This window comes from Hypanus sabinus, chromosome 7, assembly GCF_030144855.1.
Source record: "Hypanus sabinus isolate sHypSab1 chromosome 7, sHypSab1.hap1, whole genome shotgun sequence".
Lineage (NCBI taxonomy): Eukaryota > Metazoa > Chordata > Chondrichthyes > Myliobatiformes > Dasyatidae > Hypanus > Hypanus sabinus.
In genome coordinates, this window is record NC_082712.1 from 6379700 (window position 1) to 6391873 (window position 12174).

The 12174-nt window shown below is 43.4% G+C and overlaps 1 protein-coding gene across 2 annotated transcripts in view; it reads left to right on the forward strand.

Moving 5' to 3' along the window:
- LOC132396523 (probable ATP-dependent RNA helicase DDX60) overlaps nucleotides 1–12174 on the forward strand; it is a 165171-nt gene that overhangs the window by 130882 nt on the left and 22115 nt on the right. For both annotated transcript variants that reach the window (XM_059974118.1, XM_059974119.1), the window contains exons 32-34: nucleotides 2179–2300; nucleotides 5008–5155; nucleotides 12017–12165. In XM_059974118.1, coding sequence (XP_059830101.1) covers nucleotides 2179–2300; nucleotides 5008–5155; nucleotides 12017–12165 — 419 coding nt within the window. The remainder of the gene's footprint in view (nucleotides 1–2178; nucleotides 2301–5007; nucleotides 5156–12016; nucleotides 12166–12174) is intronic.

Sequence of the window (12174 nt, forward strand, 5' to 3'; positions counted from 1 at the left end):
GAAATCCAGAATAACACACTCAAAATTCTAGAGGAACTTAGCGGCACGGACTCAGGTTGCTTGCTGTTTGTGTTATTCTGTGTGGTGTGTTTTGTTGTTCTGCTGAACATGGTGACCATGTTATGTTGGTGCCGGAATGTGTCATAACAGTCACGGACTGCCCCAGCACATCTTTGGGCGTGTGGGCTGTTAATGGAAACAACTCATTTCACTGTGTGTTTCAATGTGATATGTAATTCACCATGTGAATTTCAATGATGAAACATTGACTGTGGCTCTTTGGACCCCAATATCTCCTCCCCATAGGCAGTAACGAGAAGAGAGGAAGTCCTGGGTGTTGAAGGTCCTTAATGATGGGTACCATCTTCCTGAGGCCCTGTCTTTTGAAGATCTCTTTGAAGGTGGGGAGGGATTTTCCTGGGAAGGAGCTGGCTGAAGTTACAACCCTGTGCAGCCTTTTTCCATCTTGTGCATTGGAGCCTCCATACCAGGTGGTCAGAATGCTCTCCACCGTGTATCTATAGAAACGTCAGGGTGTGGTAGATGAAGTGAGACACTTGCCCAGCCAGTGTGCAGACTTCCTGAAGTGGTCTCCATCAACTGCTTGTCCACAGTGGAAGGAGGGAATGGGGAAATATTCCCATCCCTTCCAATAATGCCACTGAATGGTTTTTTTTACTCAGTGATGGGATGTAGGCATCATTTACAAGGCAGCATTAATTGTCCTTGTCCAAATGAAAGTTGTGCCATGCTGCCTTCTTGGTATCTGTGTGAATTATGGGGCCATTGGAGTATGGACTTCTCATATACAGACAGAGCATGGAAACAGACCTGGCCCACCTTGTCTCTACCAACCATCACCTGCCTGTTCTTGCCCAGTTTTATTCCATAGGACATATGAACACTGATGGTTCTTTTCTGTCTCAACCCCATTCTCCCACCTACCCACCCATCATTTTTCAACCCCCTTAACAATCAAGAATGCATTGAACTCTGCCTTAAATGCACCCAATGACTTGGTCTCCGCTGCTCCCTCTAGTAGTGAATTCCAAAAATTCACCACTGAATCTTAGAAGAAATGGTAGAAGAATTCCCCCTTCATCCCTGTTCTAAAGGGATGTCCCTTTATTCTGAGGCAATGCCCCAGATCCGAGACTTTCCTACTAATGGAAATATCCTCTCCATGTCCCCTCTCTCCAGGCCATTTTGAATCTGGTAGGTTATATTTCATTTCCCATTTCATTCTCCCCACATTCCCAATAACACCCCAGAAAAAAAGTTTTGAAATAAATTAAACTTCATACAATTAACAAATCATACAATAAAAGAGCATGACTTTAGAAAACTAGGTAATGATATGAATCTAGAGTTTATAAGGCTAGCAGGAAGGAGTTTAAGAATAAAATTAGGACAGTCAGAAGGGGCCATGAGAAGGCCTTGGCAGACAGGATTCAGGAAAACCCCAAGGCATTCTACAAGTATGTGAAGAGCAAGAGGATAAGACATGAGAGAATGGGACCAATCAAGTGTGACAATGGAAAAGTGTGTATGGAACTGGAGGAAATAGCGGAGGTACTTAATGAATACTTTGCTTCAGTATTCACTACAGAAAAGGATCTTGGCGATTGTAGGGATGACTTGCAGTGGACTGAAAATCTTGAGAATGTAGATATTAAGAAAGAGGAGATGCTGGAGCTTTTGGAAAGCATCAAGTTGGACAAGTTAATAGGACCAGACGGGATATACCCCAGGCTACTGTGGGAAGCGAGGGAGGAGATTGCTGAGCCTCTGGCAATGAGCTTTGCATCATCAATGAGGATGGGAGAGGTTCCGGAGGATTAGAGGGTTGTGGATGTTGTTCCTTTATTCAAAAAAGAGAGTAGGGATAGCCCAGGAAATTATAGACCAGTGTGTCTTACTTCACTGGTTGGTAAGTTGATGGAGAGGATCCTGAGAGGCAGGATTTATGAACATTTGGAGAGGTATAATATGATTAGAAATAGTCAGCATGGCTTTGTCAAGGCAGGTCGTTGCCAGAGATACCATCCATTGTTTTGTAGCCCGTTATATCATGAAAGCCTCGCCACAGTCATTGGCTGATCTGGGTCTCTGCCACTGGGCATTTAGGGGTACTTTCATCACCTGGCTTCTGGCTAACATTCCTACACTTCCTACCAGGTTCCAAAGTGTTTTCAGAAGATGTGATGGAGACCTTAGTTCTCATCCTGGCCAATCTCTTTGGGAGGATGCGTCTGCCATCAGTTTTGTGGGAGCGGAAGCCAACCTTTGGACAGTCCAAGGTGAGTGCCATCTCCGTGCCTGCCAAAGACAGTGTCAGACGAAGCAGTCTCAGACTTCCACCACCCTCCTCAACCGGCACACACCAGAGGTGAAGTTTGGGAAGATACACCGTGCCTCATGAAGCAGCCAATATAATCGAGGAGTCCTCCCATCTTATCATTCTGCCTTCCCCTCACTCCTGTTGAGCAGGAGAGAGAAAAGTTTGAAAGCAAGAACCTCCAGGCTCAAGGACAGCTTCTATCCCTCTGCAATAAGTCTCTTTAGCGGGCCTCTCGTACACTACAGATGAACTCTTGATCTCGCATTCTACCACATTATGGCCTTTGAATGTCATTTGTCTACTAGCAAGCACTGCACTTTCTCTGTAACTGGAACATTACACTCAGTGGAGACTTTATTAGGTATACCTTTACATCTGCTCATTAATGCAAACATCCAACCAGCCAATCATGCAACAACTCAATGCATAAAAACATGGTCAAGAAGTTCAGTTGTTGTTCAGACCAAACATCAGAATGGGAAAGAAATGTGAGAATGATTATTGGTGCCAGACTGGACGGTTTGTGAATCTCAGAAAGACTTACTATTGTTTTCATACACAATAGTCTCCAGAGTTTATAAAAAATCAGTGAGTGGCAGTTCTGTCAGTGAAAATGAGAGAGGTCAGAGGAGAATGGCCAGTCTGGTTTAAGCTGACAGGAAGGTGATGGTACCTCAAATGACCACACATTGAATCTTGAAGTGGACCACAAACATACACTCAATGATGATTTTATTTGCTACAGGAGTGGAACCTGATGTGGTCTTCTGCTGCCGTAGCCCATCCATTTCAAGGTTTGATGTGCTGTGAATCCGGAGATGCTCTTCAGCACACCACTGTTGTAAGGCTTAGTTTCTTGGGTTACTGTCACCTTCCTGTCAGCTTGAACCAGGCTGGTTTTTCCCTCTGACCTCGCTCATTAACAAGGTGTTTCCACCCACAGAACGCTGGTCACTGTTTTTTTTTAGTTTTTTGCACCATTTTCTGTAAACTCAAGAGACTGTTGTGCATGACATCTGCAGTTTCTGAGATTCTCAAACCACCCTGTCTGGCATCAACAATCATTCCATGGTCAATGTCTTTTAAATCACATTTCTTCCCCATTCTGATGTTTGGTCTGAAACACAACTGAACCCCTTGACCATGTCTGCATGTTTTAATACAATAAGTTGCTGCCACATAATTGGCTGATTAGATATTTGCATTAATAAGAAAAAATACTTTACTTTATTGTCACCAAACAATTGATACTAGAGCGTACAATCATTACAGTGATTTTTGTTTCTGTGCTTCATGCTCCCTGAAGTACAAATAGAAGTAAATACAATAAAAATTTAAATTATAAATCATAATTAGAACATAGAAGAGGGAAAGTAAGGTAGTGCAAGTCAGGTCCGGATATTTGGAAGGTACGGCCCAGATCCGGGTCAGGATCCATTCAGCAGTCTTATCACAGTTGGAAAGAAGCTGTTCCCAAATCTGGCCGTACGAATCTTCATGCTCCTGAACCTTCTCCCAGAGGGAAGAGGGACAGAAAGTGTGTTGGCTGGGTGGGTCATGTCCTTGATTATCCTGGCAGCACTGCTCCGACAGCGTGTGGTGTAAAGTGAGTCCAAGGATGGAAAATTGGTTTGTGTGATGTGCTGGGCTGTATTCACTACCTTCTGCAGCTTCTTCCGGTCTTGGACAGGACAACTTTCATACCAGGTTGTGATGCACCCTAGAAGAATGCTTTCTACGGTGCACCTATAAAAATTAGTGAGGGTTTTAGAGGACAGGCCAAATTTCTTCAGCTTCCTCAGGAAGTAAAGGCACTGGTGGGCCTTCTTGGCAGTGGACTCTGCTTGGTTAGACCAAGTCAGGTCATTTGTGATATTCACCCCGAGGAACTTAAAGCTTTTGACGTGTTCCACCAGTGCACCACCGATGTAGATGGGGTTGTGTGGTCCGCTGCTCCTTCTGAAGTCAACAACCAATTCCTTCGTCTTGCTGACTTTGAGGGATAGGTTATTAATGAGAAAATATACCTGATAAAGTGGCCACTGAATGTACAATATGCATTTCAGAGGATTGCCAAATGTCCAGAAGAAAGATAAGATGTTATTGTAGTTTACAGTTTAGCTGGGCGCTAAGGTTGCGTAGCGGTTAGCCGGATGTTATAACAGGTCAAAGTTTGGAGATACAGGGCTGGAGAAGGGGAAATCTAATAGGAGAGGACAGAAGGCCATGGAAGAAAGAAAAGAGAGGTGAATCACCAAAGAGAGGTGATGGGCAGGCAGGGAGATACAGTGAGAGAGGGAAAAGGGGATGGGGAATGGTGAAGGGGTGGGGCATTACCGGAAGTTTGAGAAATTGATGTTCATGCCATCAGGTTGGAGGCTACCTAGCCAGGATACAAAGTATTGTTCCTCCACCCTGAATGTGGCTTCATCTTGACAGTAGAGGAGGCCACGGATTGACATATCAGAATGGGAGCAGGAAGCAGAATTAAAATGGGTGGCCACTGGGAGATCCCGCTTCTTCTGGCTAATGGAGCATAGGTGGTCGGCAAAGCATCTTCCAATCTAAAATCTGCAGATTTTCTCTGGTTTGTGATAGGAAGCTAAGGATAATCCCTTTGTATCGAGTTTGGCTGCCCCACTATTCAATCGTTGTTTTGTCCTTAGGTATTCCTGGACGATCTCCCGGAAAAGTTTGCAGCGTCTGTGAATGAATACAACCTGAATGCAATCCATGTTTTTGGAAACTTCCTGCTCACTATCTCCCAGCAGGCTGACCTAGAGGCTGAATTCAAGCTCCCCCTCACTAACACAAGTAAGATCTTTCCTGACTATGTCCTGGGTGCAGGTCAACGGGATCTAGGCAGATTAATATTTTGGCAAAGATTAGATGGGCTGAAGGGCCTGTTTCTGCACTCTGGTGTTCTATGACTCCAAGTGCTATAGCCTGATTGGTTCCAGGATTGACGGGGCACGCGTGAAAGGGTTAATTTAAGCTGAATTGATCACTGGCATCTCCAGTGATGATCAGGCTCTGCAGGCCAGCCCTGTGAAAGTCAGAGAGCTGAAGATGTTGTAAATTTGGAATTATCAGCAGCTCAGGCAGTCTCTGCAGGAAAGAAACCACAAGAGAGCAGATGGAAAAGCCTAGTCAGAAACATAGTCACACACTCAGTGGCCATGGGATCCCTCCTGTATCTAATAAAGTGGCCACTGACTGTATGTTGTTGTCTTCTGCTACTGTAGGCTATCCACTTCAAGGTTCAATTCAGAGTTGCTTCTCTGCACACCATTGTTGTAAGGCTTGGTTATTTGAGTTACTGTCGCCTTAAACCAGTCTGGCCATTCTCCTTCAATCTCTCTCATTTACAAGACATTTTCACCAAGGGACTGTCACTCACTGGATTTTTTCTTGTTTTTTGCACCATTCTCTGTAAACTCTAGAGAATGTTGTGCATGAAAATCCCAGGAGATCAATGGTTTCTGAGATACTCAAACCATCCCATCTGGCATGGACAAAGTCACTTATGTTATATCTCTTCCCCATTCTGATGTTTGGGCTGAACCTCGTGACCATGTCTGCATACTCTTATGCATTGAGTTGCTGCCACATGATTGGGTGATTAGATATTAGCAGGTGTACCTAATAAAGTGGCGATTGAGTGTTGAGTCATACAACATAGAAACAGGCCCTTCTCTCCAATGGGTTCATGCCAACCAATAGGCCATTTCCAAGCCAGACCTGTTTCCTACTTTGGGTCTGTTTCCTTCAAAACATTTTCTGTCCATGTACCTGTTCAACTGTCTTTTAGGAGCTATGTTGTGCATACCTCAATCAATTCATCTGGTAGCTTACTCCACATACAGTACAATCCTCTGTATGAAAATGAAGATCTCAAATATGTATTGAAAGAATGGATTTGTCAGTGTCGGAGTAAACATATGTCGCTTAATGGTATACTGATCATGAAACAGGCAAAGATCTATCTATAGGTATCACATTATATTGATATAAATATTCCAAAGTCCAAAATCTGAAACTCTTCCGGCTCTAAGCATTTCAGATAAGAGTTGCTCAACCTGTATTTCGAAACAAGTTTAAAGATGGCCAACAAAAATAATTTGTACAGCAAAATGGGGCAGCTCACAAGATCTGGCCAAAGTCAACATCAAGCCTTGTTTTATAACTAATATATCAGCTGGTTATTAAAGTATTAGATTATAACTTTGGTTTTAATCTATGTTATGACAGAAAGATTAAATAATTTCAATAGGTTATTGATTAATTTTCTTATCAATTAATCTTTGCCCAGCAGAGCTGCAATTAAAGTGAAAGGGAAGCAAGGTTCAGGGGCAAAGTTTTATCACAGAGAGTGATGGGTGTCCGATACGAGTTGTCAGATATGGTAGTATCATTCAAGAGGCTGTTAGGGGGCAGTTTGGTAGTTTAGCAGTTAGTATCAACCTTTACAGTGGCAGCGATCTGCAGACAGGGCTTAAGTCCTGCCATCGTCTGTAAGGAGGTTATAATGTGACTAACAAAACACTAATAGGGATGATGGCAGAAAAGCAATGGCTGGTGTTTCTGGGAGCAATCAAGAAATCACAGGATAGATACATCAAAGAAGTATTCTAAAGGCAGGAGAATGCAATTGAGGCTGGCAAGGGAAGTCAAAAACAGCATAAAAGCAAAAGAAAGGACATATAATAAAGCAAAAATCAGTGGGAAGTTAGAGGAATTGGAAGCTTTTAAAAACAAACAGAAGGCAACTAAAAAGCCATAAGGAGGGAAAAGATGAAATATGACTGTAAGCTAGCCAATGATATCAAAGGTTTTTTCAGATATAAAGAGAGGTAAGAGTAGATATTGGACCACTGGAAAATGACACTGAGACGTAGTAATAGTGGACAAGGAAAGAGCAGGCAAACTAAATATGGATTTTGCATCTGTCTTCACTATGGAAGACACTAGCAGTTTGCTGGAGGTTTGAGAGTATCTGAGAGTAGAAATGAGCGCAGTTGCTATTACTAGGGAATAGCCTGTGAAACCAAAGGGTCTGAAGGTGGATGTCACATGGACTACACCCTAGGGTTTTGAGAGAGGTGGATGGGGAGACTGTGGAGGCATTAGTAATGATCTTTCAAGAATCATTAGATTCTGGCATGGTTCCTGAGGACTGGAAAATTGCAGATGTCCCTCCACTCTTCAAATTGGAGGGAGGCAGAAGAAAGGAAATTATAGGCCAGTTAGCCTGACATTTTCGGTTGGGAAGTGGTTGGAGTCGATTGCCAAGGATGAGGTCTCAGGGTACTAAGGACGGCACATGGTAAAATAGGCCAAAGTCAGTATGGTTTCTGTAAGAGAAAATCTAACCTGACAAATCTGTTGGAATCCTTTGAGGAAATAACAAGCAGAATTGACAAAGGAGAATCAGTGGATGTTGTGTATGTGGATTTTCAGAAGGCCTCTGACAAGGTGCCACACATGAGGCAGCTTAACAAGATAAGAGCCCATGGTATTACTGGAAAGATAATAGCATGGATGAAGCAGTGGCTGATTGGCTGGAGGCAAAGAGTGAGGATATAGAGGGCCCTTTATGTTTGGCTGCTACTGTCTAGTGGGATTCTGCAGGGGTCAGTGTTGGGACCACATCTTTTTATGTTATGAAACACTCTGATTCCATTGGCTGCATTAGTCTAGGGAAGACAATCTCTGGCCCTGCCAAACATGGGAGATTGAGGCACAAGCCCATCCAACCTCCCCCCCACCCCCCCACCTGAGTTTGTGTGGATGCTGTGTGATTCGTTATTGTTACAAATTAGTACCACAAAATAATGGACAGTACACCCATACAATTAAACGACTTAGCTTTATAATTCTTAATTTGACTAAAGCGTTAGCAAAGAAGAAAAGGGTCCATTTTAATGGAACAGTCGAATGTACACAAGTTGGAGCTCATGGTTTTCCCTTCGCAAGTCGTCTTTTGATCTCCCTGGGCTTCATTGAATCACGGCCCCGCTCTGGGTTGAGTCCTATGACCTCTCCTCTCCACTGTCTTCTCCCTTCCCCTCCCGCTGAATCAAAGACCCAGCTCACACTGCTGTCAGGCACACAGCATGAAAAACACACTCCCTTATTGGACATCTCACATTCCAAAACACCCACTATCTCTAACCATAACCCAAACACTGTTTCTACAGAAAGACCATTACATTGGCAGTGAAACCTTTCCCAAGGTATTACAGTTATAAATCGATGATTTGGATGAGGAATTGCTGGCTTTGTGGCCAAGTTTACAGATGATAGGAAGATGGGTGGCACAGCAGGTGAGCTGGCTCTGTGATTCGGCAGTAGCGGTGAGGAAGCAGGGAGACATAGAAACATAGAAAATAGGTGCAGGAGTAGGCCATTCAGCCCTTCGAGCCTGCACCGCCATTCAGTATGATCATGGCTGATCATCCAACTCAGAACTCTGTACCTGCTTTTTCTCCATAGCCCCTGATCCCTTTAGCCACAAGGGCCATATCTAACTTCCTCTTAAATATAGCCAATGAACCAGCCTCAACTGTTTCCTGTGGCAGAGAATTCCACAGATTCACCACTCTCTGTGTGAAAAAGTTTTTCCTCATCTCGGTCCTAAAAGGCTTCCCCTTTATCCCTAAACTGTGACCCCTCATTCTGGACTTTCCCAACATCGGAAACAATCTTCCTGCATCTAGCCTGTCCAATCCCTTTAGGATTTTATACGTTTCAATAAGATCCCCCCCTCAATCTTCCAAATTCCAGTGAGTATAAGCCTAGTTGATCCAGTCTTCCTTCATATGAAAGTCCTTTCATCCCAGAAATCAATCTGGTGAACCTTCTCTGTACTCCCTCTATGGCAAGAATATCTTTCCTCAGAGCACACAATACTCTAGGTGCGGTCTCACCAAGGCCTTGTACAACTCCAGTAGAACCTCCCTGCTCCTGTACTCAAATCCTTTTGCTATGAATGCCAACATACCATTTGCCTTTTTCACCGCCTGCTATACCTGCATGCCCACCTTCAACGACTGGTGTACAATGACACCCAGGTCTCGTTGCATCTCCCCTTTTCCTAATCGGCCACCGTTCAGATAATAATCTGTTTTCCTGTTCTTGCAACCAAAGTGGATAACCTCACATTTATCCTCATTAAATTGCATCTGTCATGAATTTGCCCACTCACCTAACCTATCCAAGTCACCCTCCATTCTCTTAGCATCCTCCTCACAGCTAACACCACCGCCCAGCTTCGGTCATCTGCAAACTTGGAGGTGCTGCATTTAATTCCCTCGTCTAAATCATTAATATATATTGTAAACAACTGGGGTCCCAACACTGAGCCTTGCGGTACCCCACTAGTCACTGCCTGCCATTCTGAAAAGGTCCCGTTTACTCCCACTCTTTGCTTTCTGTCTGCCAACCAATTCTCTATCCACATCAATACCATAACCCCAATACCATGTGCTTTAAGTTTGCACACTAATCTCCTGTGTGGGACCTTGTCAAAAGCCTTTTGAAAATCTAAATATACCACATCCACTGGCTCTCCTCTATCCGCTCTACTAGTTACATCTTCAAAAAATTCTATAAGATTCGTCAGACATGATTTTCCTTTCACAGATCCATGCTGACTTTGTCCGATGATTTCACCTTTTTCCAAATGTGCTGTTATCACATCTTTGATAACCGACTCTAGCATTTTCCCCACCACCAATGTCAGACTAACAGGTCTATAATTCCCCGGTTTCTCCCTCCCTCCTTTTTTAAAAAGTGGGGTTACATTAGCCACCCTCCAATCCTCAGGAACTAATCCAGAATCTAAGGAGTTTTGAAAAATAATCACTAATGCATCCAGTATTTCTTGGGCTACTTCCTTAAGCAGTCTGGGATGTAGACCATCTGGCCCTGGGGATTCATCTGTCTTAAATCCCTTCAATTTACCTAACACCACTCCCCAACTAACATGTATTTCCCTCAGTTCCTCCATCTCACTAGACCCTCACGAGACCATGAAGGACTTAGACAAATTAGGAGAATGTGCAAAGAAGTAGTTAATGGAATACAGAGAAGTATATGGTTATACAATTTGGTAGAAGGAAGAAAACAGTAGACTATTTTCTTAGATGAGCAGAAAGTTTGAAAACCAAAGGTGCAAAGGAACTTGGGAGTTCTCATTCAGCATTCCCTAAAGATTAGATTGCAAGCTGAGTCATTGCTGAGGAAGGTAAATGCAATGTTAACATTCATTTTGAGAGGACTGGAATATAAAAGCAAGGATGAAGTGCTGAGGCTTTTAAGGCACTGTTGAGGCCTCATTTGAAGTATCATGAGCAGTTTTGGGCCCCTTATCTAAGAAAGGATGTGTAGCTGTTGGCGAGGTTTCAGAGGAGGTTCACAAGAATGATTCTGGAAATGAAAGTGTTAGCGTTTGAGAAGAGTTTGATAGCTCTGGGCCTGTACTCGCTGAAATTTAGAAGAATGAGTGGGATCTCATTGAAACCTACTGAATGGTGAAAAGCCTAGGTAGAGTAGATGTGGAAAGGATGTTTCCTATAGTGGGGAGTCTAAGACCAGAGGACACAGCCTCAGAATAGAGGGACTTCTGTTTAGAACAGAGATGGGATGGAATCTCTTTTGCTGGAGCGTGGTGAATCTGTGGAATTCAGGTGTCAGCGGAGGCCATGTCATTGGGTATACTTAAGGTGGAAGTTGATAGATTCTTGATTAGTCAGGGCATGAAAGGCTATGTGGAGAAGGAAGGAGAATGAGGTTGAAAGGGAAAATGGATCAGCTATGATGGAATGGTGGAGTGGGCTCGATGGGATGAATGGCCTAATTCTGCTCCCATCTCTTTTGGTTTCAACCAGGTTCTTCAGTTTCCTTTCCTTCCATATTCCAAAGACATACAGGTTAGGGTTAGTAAGTTGTGGGCATGCAATGTTGATGCCAGAAATATGGTAACACTTGCAGGCTGTCCCTAGCACATATTTGACTGTGTTGGTTATTGATGTAACTGATACATTTCTGCGTATGTTTCAAGGTACGTGTAACAAATAAATCTTTAGATAGACAAAATATTATGCAGAGAATGGAGAGATATGGATCACACAAAGGCAGAAGTGATTTAGTTTCATTTGGATTCATGTTAAGTATGGAACTTGTGGGCTGAATGGTTTGTACTGTTCCATATGCTCTATGAACAGGGGCTTGCCCATTGAGAGTTTTTACTAGTTGAATATTGAGGGGTTATTGGATAAGATTTGAGCTCCACTAAAGGACCAGCAGATATAGTTGGGCCAGATGGCCTCTTTCTGAGTCATGTAAGCAAAGATCAAATGGTAGCAGGTAAAAGTGCCTTCTACCTACACTGGGCAGGTCCAGAGGACTTTCCCTTCAGAACAGAGATGAGCAGGAATTCCTCTAGCCAGATGATGGTAAATCTGCGGAATTCATTGCCACGGATGACTGTGAAAGCCGAGTCATTGGGTATATTTACAGCAGAGTTTGATAGGTTCTTGATTGAGTAAGGATATTGATGAGCCAAATGTTTTAATTCAGCTTCTATGTTTTATAGACTTGTGGTAATGTGTGTTCTTGAAGGTTACTTCAGGCACTGTGAATGTGCCAAGGTATTAATGTTTCTCTTCCCAGCATTTCCACATCCCCAGGAGCAGGAGGGAGACGATTTCACCGCAGAGTTGTCCAAATACTTAAATGGTCCGGTCACAGCAGTGTCACCGTTCGCCAGCTTGTCCGGTCACACTGACCATGACCTGTTCAAGTGTTGTGATATAGATCAAGTAAGTTAC